General features: G+C 45.7%; 1 protein-coding gene across 2 annotated transcripts in view; it reads left to right on the plus strand.

Moving 5' to 3' along the window:
• Window positions 1–13,945, plus strand: part of wdr35 (WD repeat domain 35) — a 276,662-nt gene that overhangs the window by 221,590 nt on the left and 41,127 nt on the right. For both annotated transcript variants that reach the window (XM_070885100.1, XM_070885101.1), the window contains exons 21-22: window positions 170–302; window positions 2,708–2,818. In XM_070885100.1, the coding sequence (XP_070741201.1) occupies window positions 170–302; window positions 2,708–2,818 (244 nt within the window). The remainder of the gene's footprint in view (window positions 1–169; window positions 303–2,707; window positions 2,819–13,945) is intronic.

The following is a 13,945-nucleotide window of genomic DNA, read 5'->3' on the forward strand; positions in this document are numbered from 1 at the left end:
GGTTGATGAAAAATTGTAATAACATTTTTAGGCAAGAAAATGTATTCAGCCCTATATGATCATGTTGATGATTTTAGATAACCATTAAATATATATTGTGTGGAAAATTCTGATACCAAAGAAGATCATTCAGAATGGATGTTATTTAAAATCCCCTTTGCATTTGCAGGATGAATGCTGTTCAATACTACGTGCAAGGCCGAAATCAGGAGCGACTGGCAGAGTGTTATTACATGCTTGAAGATTATGAAGGTTTGGAGAAACTGGCAAATGCCCTACCAGAAAATAACAAACTGCTTCCTGTAAGTAGTGGGCATAACACAATCTCATTGGAATGAAATGTTTGTTAATCTCAATGTACAAGTGGGACAAATAGATTTGCATAGTGAATTCTGTTTAAAGTTGTGACAAATTGAAAAGGAAATGTTAAGGGAATAAAATTTTATTATGGTAACTCGTGAACCAAATTAACTCATTCCATAGTAGCAAAAACTATCGATTTAAACAATTAATTAATCTGTTTCTCAATATTGGAATAGTGACATAATTGAAAACTTTTATTACATTTTGATAAAATGGGAATTTTGTGAAAGTCTGGATTTGAATGACTTTTCAAGTTTTGATGACTAATGATTGCTCCAAATTAGTTGAAAACTGGTTCATACATGTTAGATTAATAATTAACGTTTATTGATTAAATCCAGTCTACTGATTGAATTAGCTGACATTGACTCCTTTGTGCACAATAGAACTAGTGTTACTGTTGTAATAAAAACAGAACATGCTGGAAATCTCAGCAGGTCAGGCAGCATCTATGGAGAGGAAGCAGAGTTAACATTTCAGATCGATGACCCTTTGTCAGAACTGGAGAGTGTTCGAAAAGAAGATTCTTAACAAGCACTGAAAGGGGGAGGGGAAGAAAGAACAAAAGGGAAAGCCTGTGATAGGGTTGGAAGACAGGAGCGATTAGAGAGACAAAAGGGATGATGGCCCAAATTCAAATGGTAATGCCAGGAGTTAGAAAAACATGAGTCAATATAGTGTGTGAATAGTGGGATAATGACCAACTGCCATTAGAGACAAGGAGAAAAAAAGAAGGAAAGAAACACGCTCTGAGGGGTGGGGGGTGGGGCGGGTAGGGGGGAAAGGGAGCCAAAGATTGGCAGTGGTTACGCTCTGAAATTTTTGAACTCTATGTTGAGTCCAGAAGGCTGTAAAGTGCCTAAACAAAAGATGAGGTGCTGTTCCTCGAGTTTGCGTTGAGCTTCACTGGGACAGTGCAGGAGACCGAGGACAGAGAGGTCAGACTGGGAATGCAGTGGAGAATTAAAGTGACAGGCAAATGGAAGCTCAGGGGTCACACTTGTTGCTGAACCCCGAACCGCCAACCCTGATCCGCAACTGTCGCTACCAAACCTGGAGCCGCCACCTCCCCCCTGCTCCATTGCCGAACCCCCCCTGCTTCGCTGTCGACCCTCCGCCTCCCCCCTCCCTTACCTCAGCCCAGGTATTCTGGATTTGGGACATCGGAAAGACGTTACGAAATCCGGAAATACCTGAACCTCGGCCCGGGCGTTTCCGTATTCTGGACGTCGGAAGGATGTTCCGAAATACCCAAAATCCGGAATGGCTTCAGTCCCAAGGTTTCAGGATTTTGGACGCTCTATCAATATAATTATCAAGTCTTGTTTATTGATATATCTGTGGTTTAAAGAATGACTAAAAATACATGCACTATTGGAAGAAATTTGTTATTTCTATGAAACAATTAGGGATAGAAATTGCGTAGCGCCCTGTTTGGGGTGCTAACTTTTGCAGGAGCGCAAAGGTATCGGCAGGCGCTACACAATTGATTCTGCGGGAACTTCCGGTTTAGCACTCCAAGAGGGATGTGGAGCGCTACATCAAGCGCTACCGCTTCCCTTAGGGCGCTAAAGGGAGCGAGAAGGGCGGTAGCAGCAGAGCGCTGCAAAGTGTTCCGTGCAGCACTGCCGTTTTCACAGGATCTTTCCCTCCCTTAAAGGGGAGGGCCAATGCTGCGTCATTGGAGGCTAAGGCTGGAAATAGATGTCGACGGAACCTGCGATACACTCAGAGCAGCCCCAAGCATTCAGCACAGGGCTGATCAATCGCGGGCTGCAAAAAAATAAAAAAACAGCAACATGAGGACATTTTTACATTTTGGCCTACCCGACCACTGCTGCCTTTAATTAGCCCTCCTCAAGCGTCCAGCCGAGGTGATGCCTCTTTCAGCTGCCGTTGTTGATGCCCGGCGATGTTGTAGGGGGAGGAATTTTACATCTGGGGCGCTGCGCATCGGATGACGTCATGATATCCGGGGTGCAGTTTCAACACACTGATCCGGAATGGTCCCATTAATAATTGTAAGCAAGATTAATTGGTCACCATTTCACACCGAGGTTATTAAAAGTGCTTTTAAAATATATTCCACTCATTCCAAAAAAAAACTACATCTGTTGAAATCTTCAGTCTGTACACTAGAGGTGTTCATTGGTAAGATGAACAAAATGAAACTTTCATGTTGAAGAATTTGTCTTTGTCTCCATTCCCACTAGGAATTCCTCCAACTTTCAGGTGCCGGAAAGAATTTTCTTCAGCCATTTAGATCTATAGTAGTTCCTTTATACAGTTGTTCAGACTTTTTAACACAACAGAATCTTTCAATGCTTTGATTTTTTTTTTACAGGAAATAGCTCACATGTTTGTTACTGTAGGTATGTGTGAACAGGCTGTAGTTGCATTCCTGAAGTGTAACCAAGCCAAAGCTGCAGTTGAAACCTGTATACATCTGAATCAGGTAGGATAATAATTAAGAACAGAAATGTATAAGTTTATGCAATAGTTTCCTCATTTTACATCTATAATTTCCTAAAATATAGATCCATATCCCTGTTGGCCATTAGGATCCTGAGGGTAATAATCTCTGTATTATTGTCTGAGCCACGTGCAAATTGCCATAGAAGCAGTCAGATCAGGAGAATTAACACATGGCTAAAGGGCTGGTGTGGGAAAGAGGGGTTCCTTTTCATGGGACACTGGCACCATTACTGGGACAGGAAGGAGCTGTACCGATGGAACGGGCTCCACCTAAACCGAGATGGGACCCATATCCTAGCGGAAAGGGTAAATAGGGAGGTGGCAAAGGCTTTATACTAGTAAGATGGGGGGAAGCGATCTACAAGAAATTAAACCAGCCTAAATATAAATAAAACAGGAAAGGAGAACGTAGGAAAGAGTAAAGTAATTTGATGGCCAGGGAATAAATGAAGTAATAAAACAGGAGTATAAAAAGATGGTTAAAAAGAAAGTGAACGGAACTGCTATTATAAAATGAGTTACACTGTACAGCAATGCACACAGTACCCATAAAAAAATAGGGATGCTGGAGGCAATCAAGCGTTGCGAGGAACCAGACACAATAGGAATTACTGAAACATGGTTACAGAAAAATCAGGACTGGGAACTAAACATTGCAGGGTGTAACATATTGAGAAAAGGTAGAGAGGGGGGAAAGGGGTGGTGGAGAGTAGCTGTACTTACTTGGGACAACACAATGGCAATAGAAAAAAGTGACGCAGCTATCAGCAAGACTGAAATAAAATCCATGTGGATAGAGATAACAGATAATAAAGGATTAATCACATTAATAGGGCTAGTCTACAGGCCACCTAAAAGTGGAGGGGAGGTGGAGGAAGAAAATCCAAACAATTAGGGAACTGAATAAAAAACATAGAAGAATAATCATGGGGGATTTCAACTGCCCTGATATTAATTGGACAGAAGCGATAGGTGAAGGGGATAAGGGAATGGAGTTTCTACAATGTGTAAAGGACTAATTTCTAACCCAATATGTAGAAAGCCCAATAAGGGAGGATTCGCTATTAGATCTAGTAATGGGGAATGAACCAGAGCAGATAAGAGAAGTAAAAGATGGGGAACATCTAGGTGATGGTGATCATAATATAATACGCTTTAAAATAATAATTGAGACGGGCATAAGTAAGACGAAGACCAGGGTAATGGGAGGCCAGATGATTGTGAAACTTTTAAAAGCCAGAAAAGAACGACTTTAAAAAAAAAATGATAAAGAAGGGGAAGATAGATTATGAAAGTAAACTAGCACAAAATATAAAAACAGATAGTAAAAGTTTCTACAGGTACATAAAAGGGAAAGGAGTGGCTAAAATAAATGTTGGTCCCCTAGAGGATGACACTGGGGAATTAATAATGGAGAACAGGGAAATGGCAGAGACATTGAACAAATATTTTGTATCGGTCTTCACGGTAGAAGACACTAAAAACATCCCAATAGTGGATAATCAAGGGGCTATAGGGAGGGAGGAACTTAATACATTCACTATCACTAATGAAGGAGTACTCGGTAAAATAATGGGACTAAAGGTGGACAAGTACCCTGGACCTGAGGGCTTACATCCTAGGGTTTTAAAAGAAGTGGCTGCAGAGATAGTGAATGCATTGGTTGTAATTTACCAAAATTCCTTGGATTCTGGGGTGGTCCCAGCAGATTGGAAAACTGCAAATGTAAAGCCTCTATTTAAAAAAAGGAGGTAGACAAAAAGCAGGAAAGTATAGACCAGTTAGCCTAACACCTGTCGGGAAAATGCTGGAGTCCATTATTAAGGAAGTAGTAGCGGGTCATTTGGAAAAGCATAATGCAATCAAGCAGAGTCGGCATGGTTTTATGAAAGGGAAATGATTTTTGACAAATTTGCTGGAGTTCTTTGAGGATGTAACAAGCAGGGTGGATAAGGGGGAACCAGTGGATGTGGTGTATTTGGATTTCCAGAAGGCATTCGATAACATGCCACATAAAATGTTACTGCACAAGATAAAAGTTCACAGGGTTCGGGGTAATATATTAGCATGGATAGAGGATTGGCTAACTAACTGAAAACAGAGATAAATAGGTTATTTTCCGGTTGGCAAACAGTAACTAGTGGGGTACCGCAGGGATTGGTGCTGGGGCCTCAACTATTTACAATCTATATTAATGACTTGGATGAAGGGACCGAGTGTAATGTAACCAAGCTTGCTGATGATACAAAGATGGGTGGGAAAGCAAATTGTGAGGAGGACACAGAAAATCTGGTGCAGGGACAAAAAGTAAAAAAAAATCAAAATCGAAGTGCGACGTCACAGCTAAGCAGATAAGTGATTGGCTGGTGGATTGGTGAGTATTTTTCTTTTTCTTTTTCCTTTACAGTAGGAAACTTTTGGCATTGCTGTACGTAGGAACTGCAAGTAAATATATGTGACCTTTATTATCTAAGGAGAGCAAGATAATTAAATCGGCTGTTTTCTGAGTAGCGGCTGGGTGTGTTGTGCTAAGGTTTAGAGTTTAGTTCTACTCGATAGTTGCGAGTGTAACTAGGGGGATGACAGTGCAGCTAGGGGGATGACAGTGCAGCTCAGTCCCGTGGATTGCACATCCTGTGGCATGTGGGAAGTCCCGGATGCTTCGCGCAGCTGGGGCGACCATGTGTGCAGGAGGTGTCTCCAGCTGCACCAATTCGAGTTCCGTGATTTGGAACTTGGGCGACAGCTGGGCCCACTGCGGTGCATCCGTGAGACTGAGAGCAACGTGGATAGCACGTTTCTAGGGAAGGTCACCCCGCAGCTTAAGAGTGTGCAGGCAGAAAGGGAGTGGGTGACCGCCAGATAGAAGAGGAGGACTAGGCAGGTAGTGCAGCAGTCCCCTGAGTCCACCTTGCTCTCCAACCGGTGCTCTATTCTGAGTACCGGTAGGGGTGATGGTGACTCTGGGGAGTGCAGCCAGAGCCAAGTCCACGGCACCATGGGTGGCTCAGCTGCACAGGGGGGAAGAAGAAGAATGAAAGAGCTATAGTGGTAGGGAGATTCAATAGTCAGGGGAGCAGACAGGCGTTTCTGCGGCCCGCAGATGGACTCCAGGATGGTATGTTGCCTCCATGGTTCCAGGGTCAAGGATGTCACTGAGCGGCTACAGAGCATTCTGGAGGGATAGGCTGAACAGCCAGAGGTCGTGGTCCACATCGGTACCAATGACATAGGTAGGAAGAGGGATGAGGTCCTGCAGGCAGAGTTTAGGGAGCTTGGAGAGAGATTAAAAAGCAAGACCTCAAAGGTAGTAATCTCCGGATTACTCCCAGTGCCACGAACTAGTGAGTATAGAAATAGGAGGATCGAGCAGATGAATACGTGGCTGGAGAGATGGTGCAGGCAGGAGAGCTTTAGTTTCCTGAGACATTGGGACTGCTTCAGGGGGGAGGTGGGACCTGTACAAGCCCGACGGGTTGCATCTCAACAGAGCCAGGACCAATATCCTCGTGGGGGGGGGGTTGCTAGTGCTGTTGGGGAGGGTTTAAACTAGCTTGGCAGGGGGATGGGAACCTGAAAATAGATTCAGTAGGGAGGGGAGTAAAGCTGGAATTAGAAAGCAAAAATAAAGAAAGTGAGTTTGAAGGAGAGAGGAAACGAGCAGGAAAAAAGGGTTAAAAAAACCAACTTAAAGGCACTTTGTCTAAATGCACGTAGCATTTGTAACAAAATAGATGAGTTGACGGCACAAATTGAGACAAATGGGTATGATCTGATGGCCATTACAGAGACATGGTTGCAAGGTGACCAGGACTGGGAATTAAATATTCAAGGGTACTTGATAATCTGGAAGGACAGACAGAAAGGAAAAGGAGGTGGGGTAGCTCTATTAATAAAGGATGGAATCACTGCAATAGTAAGAAATGATATTTGCTCAAAATGATAAGGGTGTTGAAACAGTTTGGGTGGAGATAAGGAACAATAAGGGAAAACGTCAGTGGTAGGCGTAGTCTATAGGCCCCCAAACAGTAGTAACTCTGTTGGTCGGAGCATAAACCAGGAAATAGTGGGGGCTTGTAAAAAGGGTGATTTTAACCTCCATATTGATTGGACAAATCAATTTGGTCAGGGTAGCCTTGAGGAGGAGTTCATAGAGTGCGTAAGGGACGGGTTCCTTGAGCAGTATGTAACAGAACCAACCAGGGGGCAGGCTATCTTAGATTTGGTCCTGTGTAATGAGACAGGATTAATAAACAATCTCCTAGTAAAGGATTCCCTCAGAATGAGTGATCATAGCATGATTGAATTTCAAATTTAGACGGAGGATGAGAAACTTGGATCTCCAACCAGCGTACTAAGCTTAAATAAAGGAGACTATGAAGATATGAGGGCAGAGTTGGGTCAAGTGGACTGGGAAAATAAATTAAAGTGTAGGACGGTTGATGAACAGTGGTGTACATTTAAGGAGATATTTCACAACTCACTGGAATATATTTTTCTTGAGAGGAGGAAAGGGTGTAAGAGAAAAGATAGCCATCCATGGCTAACTAGAGAAATAAAGTATCTGTTATGTCTTTAGATACTCTGATAATGACTCTACGAGGCAAAGTATTGCACGAACTGTAGTGACCTTAGTCCATTTAATGTAACTCCAGAGTGAGGATACCACATGGTGGACTCCCTTTTATACCTGGGTACCTGTGGTGTACAGGTGACCCCTGGGCCTCCACCTGTTGTGCCCTCTGTTGGTGCCAGCATAGTGTATACAGTGTGAACCTTGTTGATGGTATCTCCGGTAAACATGTCTCCATCTTATGCAACTATACAGTGACTATACAGAGAGTATATCTGAAGTATGCATATATAACATTACTCTCCCCCAAGTCTTTTAGTGCAAAGGTATTGGCACATGTGCTCTAGCTTGGCTCTCCCCAGACTTACTTGCCAATAGCCCTTGCACCTTGGCTGTGCTTTGGCTTGGCTTTCTCTCTGTTAATCCCCAAGTCCTTATTGCCACAACGTTGGGTAGTGGTTACCAGTTGGGATGGTTTGATGATGCAGTGGGACTTCAGTGGGCTCTGGGTGTGATCCATGTGTGTGTCCATGGCTACATGCATCCATTCCCCCGCCCCCCCCCCCCCCTCCACATGTAGATCATGCTGGTGGCTCATCACATTCATATACATTCAAGTCCAGAAAAGGAAATTTGTATTTACATCGTTGCATTTGTGGTACAATTGTGAGGCAAGTACATTTGACTGGTGAGAGATATATTGATGGTACATCTTTGGGATCAGTGCTGGGGTCAGCACTGGTGCATGAGGACAAGCTAGTTCCAGAGCTGCTGGATGGTGTCCAGGCAGCCTGGTGGCGGCGCCTTGCCCGGTGCTGGCAGTGGGAGCCCGGTTGGCTCGAGTTACCTGCTCTCGGGGCCTTTGCCTTTGCTACTAGCATCAGGCAGGTTCACAGATGCCTCTGATCTTCCTGTCCTCTCCTTGCGCCCCGGGTCGCTGCTGCTCCTAGAGGAGCAGTCGTCTAGCAATGCACAGGGAACTGCTACCTCGCTTGCCTGAATGTTGTTTGGTTTGTGATCCTGGCTGGTCCCAGTCCCATTTGGGAAAACCGCCGCGGGTGACCTTGGCGGCGATGGGGTCTGGGGGGTGCGTTTTTGCTTTTTCAGGCTCGTGGCGGTTGGTGCCATCGGGTGCCTGAGAAGTGGAGCCGATCAGGAGCAGGGTATCGATACCGGTGCCGTTGTCCTCCTGAGATCGCTTGCTCTACAGCTTGTCTATTTTAGCTGCTTGTGGCCACACTCCGTGGTGCATCACCCTGGTTCTGGGGCGCAGGCTACAGCATCAGGTAGCCCGCTGGATCTGTGTGCTTCCGATGAGTGTTTGCCCACTACATAATCAGAATACAGTTGAAATCCTGCATCGCACAACGTTTCGTTGCTTCTTGTAGATAAACCGTAGCTCCGATCGCAATCGCCCAAATTTGCTTATTACATGTATAAAACTCTGATCATCAATTACAAGCTTTACATTTAGCTCACAGTTGTTATAACATTGATTGAGAATGTGGACCTGTCCCTTTAAGTGTGGTGGATTGCTGGCCTCCTTTAAGAGAGCCTTGCTATCTTTACCCTAATCCTCTTCTTCACGTGGCACCACGTGTTACCCCATCAGCGCTGCACCTCGTGGTCTGGCCGTCGCCATTTTTTCCTTCAGCGCTTCACCTCGTGGTTTGGGCGCTATCTTTTTTCCATCCATGATGTCTGCTACTGTGATTCTCTTCTCCCCGGGTTCTGTCACTGAAGCTGGGAAGTCGTCTTTGGATCCAATTTTCTTCCTCCAGAGTGCTGCCACTGGAGCCTGGAAGGTGCGTTCGGGTCATCTCAGCTGGATCATCTCCGCGCAATCGTGCTGAGCGGTCTCTGCTTTGGGTGCTGTGCTGGTCTGCTCTCTGGTGCCGAATATAACCTCAGGTGGGGGCTTGCTTTGCCTCTGAGCACGGGGACGTCGATCGCTGGAGGGAATGAAATCTTCCCAGCTCCAATGGATCTTCTCCATCCACCTTCTTCCGAGTACCGTTGGTCCATCACCTTCAACAATCCAGAGTGGTAACTTGTGCACCGCGCCATCATGGAGTACATTAATATTCGCACTACCAACAACTGGGATGAGTTCATTGGTGCAGGTGAGTATCTTTGCTTGAACCGGGACCAACTTGCGTCGTTTAATTTGATTGTCCCATAGCCTCTCAAAGGCTTCTTCATTCATTACTGACTGGCTCGACCCAGTGTCCACCTCCATGAAGACTGGAGTGCCATTTATCTCGACTTCCATTCTCAACGGGGAACATTCTATGGTGCAGGTAAGCATTCCGTACACCTCATTGTGGGGCTGAGCTGCTTCTCTGACCGCCTCTTCATAATCCGCACTGGATTCATGGCCCTCTGCAGACTCTTCTTCAACACGGTGAGTCCTATTTCTTTTACACATTCGCTGGAGGTGACCCTTTGTGCTGCACTCTTTGCACAGATAGTCCTTAAAACGGCACTGGTGAGCCCGGTAATTTCCTCCGCAATGCCAGCATGGTGCTAACCGGTTAGCCCGTCTTGGCAGACTCAGAGTTAAGGGACTCGGGGGAGGGGGGTGGGGGGCCTGTTCTCGCTCCCCTGAGGAGATTCACATTCTACAGTGCAACCTCTAAAAGGCGCCATTCTGTGTACAGTACTTGCCGGATTTGAGTCCTGAGGATGAGGCATCCGCCTAGAGCATCAGGTCGAGGTCATGAATGCCTGGCTCATGGTGATGGCCTTCTGCAGTGTGACCGTGGTATCCGCAGATAGTAGCCTGTGAAGAAGGCCCTCGTGGCCGATTCCGATGACAAAGATATCCTGCAGCGCCTCGGTGAGATGTTCGCCAAAATCACACAGTGCCGTCAACCTCCTGAGATTTGCAGCATATTTTGCAATTTCCTGGCCTTCGGGCTGTCGGTATGTGTAAAACTGGTGTCTGGCTGTGAGAATGCTCTCTTTGGGCTTGAGTTGTTCTTGGATCAACGCTACAAGATCCTCATACGTCTTGGTCGTTGTCAGGGACCTGCTGGCACCAGCGAAGACGAGGCCATAGACGGTGGGCCCACAACTGGTGAGCAGGATAGCTCTGCACTTATCAGCCAGCGTGGCCAGATCATCGCCAGGTCGTTTGCTGTGAAGAAATGGTCGAGCCTCTCCATAAAGGCGTCCCAATCATCCCCATCGGCGAACTGCTGCAATGTACCAAAGTTAGCCATTTACATGTGAAAGTCCGTAATCTCGTCGCCAATTGTTATGTCTTTAGATGCTCTGATAATGACTCCACGAGGCAAAGTATTGCACTTGGACTTTAGTGACCTTAGTCCGTTTACTGTAACTCCAGAGTGAGGATACCACATGGTGGACTCCCTTTTATACCTGGGTACCTGTGGTGTACAGGTGACCCCTGGGCCTCCACCAGTTGCGCCCTCTGGTGGTGCCAGAATAGTGTTACAATGTGAACCTTGTTGATGGTACCTCCGGTAAACAAGTCTCCATCTTATGCAACTATACAGTGACTACACAGAGTATATCTATAATATGCATATATAACAGTATCCAATTAAAAACAAGGGCATACAAAGTGGCCAAAACGAGTGGGAGGATAGAAGATGGGAAACTTTTAAAAGCGCAAAGAACAACTAAAAAAATGAATAAGAAAGGGAAGATAGACTATGACAGTAAACTAGCACAAAATATAAAAACAGATAGCAAGAGTTTCTATAGGTATATAAAAAGGAAAATATTAGCTAAAGTAAATGTTGGTCCCTTAGAGGACGAGACCGGGGAATTAGTAATGGGGAACATGGAGATGGCAGAAACTCTGAACAAATATTTTGTATCAGTCTTTACGGTAGAGGACACTAATAACATTCCGACAGTGGATAGTCAAGGGGTTATAGGGGGGGAGAAACTTAACACAATCAGAATCACTTGGAGGTGGTACTCAGTAAGATAATGGGACTAAAGGCAGATAAATCCCCTGGACCTGATGGCTTGCATCCTAGGGTCTTAAGAGAAGTATCGGCAGGGATTGGATGCATTGGTTGTAATTTACTAAAATTCCCTGGATTCTGGGGTGGTCCCAGCAGATTGGAAAACTGCAAATGTAACGCCCCTATTTAAAAAAGGAGGCAGACAAAAAGCAGGAAACTATAGACAGTTAGCCTAACATTTGTGGTTGGGAAAATGTTGGAGTCCATTATTAAAGAAGCAGTAGCAGGACATTTGGAAGAGCAAAATTCGGTCAGGCAGAGTCAGCATGGATTTATGAAGGGGAAGTCACGTTTGACAAATTTGCTGGAGTTTTTTGAGGATGTAACGAACAGGGTGGATAAAGGGGAACCAGTGGATGTGGTGTATTTGGATGTCCAGAAGGCATTCGACAAGGTGCCACATAAAAGGTTACTGCACAAGATAAAAGTTCACGGGGTTGGGGGTAATATATTAGCATGGATAGAGCATTGGCTAACTAACAGAGAACAGAGAGACGGGATAAATGGTTCATTCTCTGTTTGGCAACCAGTAACTAGTGGGGTGCCGCAGGGATCAATGCTGGGACCCCAACTATTTACAATCTATATTAACGACTTGGAAGAAGGGACTGAGTGTAACGTAGCCAAGTTTGCTGACGATACAAAGAAGGGAGGAAAAGCAATGTGTGAGGAGGACACAAAAAATCTGCAAAAGGACATAGACAGGCTAAGTGAGTGGGCAAAAATTTGGCAGATGGGAGTATAATGTCAGAAAGTGTGAGGTCATGCACTTTGGCAGAAAAAAATCAAAGAGCAAGTTATTATTTAAGTGGAGAAAGATTGCTAAGTGGAGAAAGATTGCAAAGTGCCGCAGTACAGCGGAACCTGGGGTACCTGTGCATGAAACCCAAATGGATAGTGTTATATATGTAAACTTGTATATACTCTGTACAGCCACCAGAGGGCTCATCCCCTGGAGTCCCAAGGGCTCCCATAATCCCTTGGGAGCACAGGTATGTAAGGCGGCCTCACAGGTTGGAGAGGCACTCTGGAGACCTGCAATAAAAGACTACGGTCACAATTCATTTTGAGCTCACAGTATTCAGTCTGACTCTTTCTCCACACATAATAACTGGCGATGAGATACAGATAGCGAATCCAAAGATGCAGAGAACAGTGGGCATCCTGGAGAAATTCTCGGAGGGAGATGATTGGGAAACTTTTGTGGAGCGACTCGACCAATACTTCGTGGCCAACGAGCTAGATGGGGAAGAGAACGCTGCCAAATGAAGGGCGATCCTCCTCACCGTCTGTGGGGTACCAATGTATGGCCTCATGAAGAATCTGCTTACTTCAGCGAAACCCATGGAGAAATCGTACGATGATTTGTGCACACTGGTTCGAGAGCATTTGAACCCGAAGGAAAGCGTTCTGATGGCGAGGTACCGGTTCTACAGCTACAAAAGGTCTGAAGGCCAGGAAGTGACGAGTTATGTCGCCGAGCTAAGACGCCTTGCAAGACATTGTGAATTTGAAGGACATTTGAGCACATGCTCAGAGACTTTTTCGTACTTGGCATTGGCCACGAAACCATACTTCGCAAACTTTTGACTGTAGAGACCCCAACCTTGAGTAAGTCCATAGTGATAGCCTAGGCATTCATTGCCACTAGTGACAATACTAAGCAAATCTCTCAGCACACAAGTGCTGCTACAAGTACTGTGAATAAAGTGATGTTGTTTTCAAATCGCAACGTACACGGTAGGTCACACGTGCCTGCAGCTGCACATCCGCAGATGTCTGAGTCTACCATCAAGGGTGATGAATGCAAGGCCATTAATACCTTGCTGGCGCTGCGGGGGTGATCATCGTTTCCATTCATGCCGATTCAAAGGGTACGTTTGCAAGGGGTGTGGAAAATTGGAACACCTCCAACGTATGTGCAGGCAAGCTGCAAATCATGTTAAACCTGCAAACCACCATGTTGTAGAGGAGGGCGGATCCACGGGGGATCACGACGAACCAGAGCCTCAAACCGAGGAGGCAGAGGTACATGGGGTGCACACATTCACCACGAGTTGTCCCCTGATAATGCTGAATGTTGAACTAAATGGACTCCCGGTGTCAATGGAACTGGACACGTGCACGAGCCATCATGGGCAAAAAGACTTCCGAACGATTGTGGTGCAGCAAGGCCTCAAGGCCAGTCTAAACTCCAGTTCGTATGAAACTAAGAACTTGCACAAAAGAACTGATTCCCACAATCGGCAGTGCTACCGTAAAGGTCTCCTACGATGGAGCGGTGCACAAGCTACCACTCTGGGTGGTATCGGGCGATGGTCCCACGCTGCTCGGCAGGAGCTGGCTGGGAAAGATACGCTGGAACTGGGACGACGTCTGAGCGCTATTGCCCGCTGACGACACTTCGTGTGCACAGGTCTTAAACAAGTTCCCTTCGCTGTTCAAACCAGGCATCGGGAAATTCCAAGGAGCAAAAGTGCAGATCCACCTAATTCCGGGGGCGCGACCCATCCATCACAAGGCGAGATCAGTA

This window comes from Pristiophorus japonicus, chromosome 7 (genome assembly GCF_044704955.1).
Source record: "Pristiophorus japonicus isolate sPriJap1 chromosome 7, sPriJap1.hap1, whole genome shotgun sequence".
Taxonomy (NCBI): Eukaryota; Metazoa; Chordata; class Chondrichthyes; family Pristiophoridae; genus Pristiophorus; species Pristiophorus japonicus.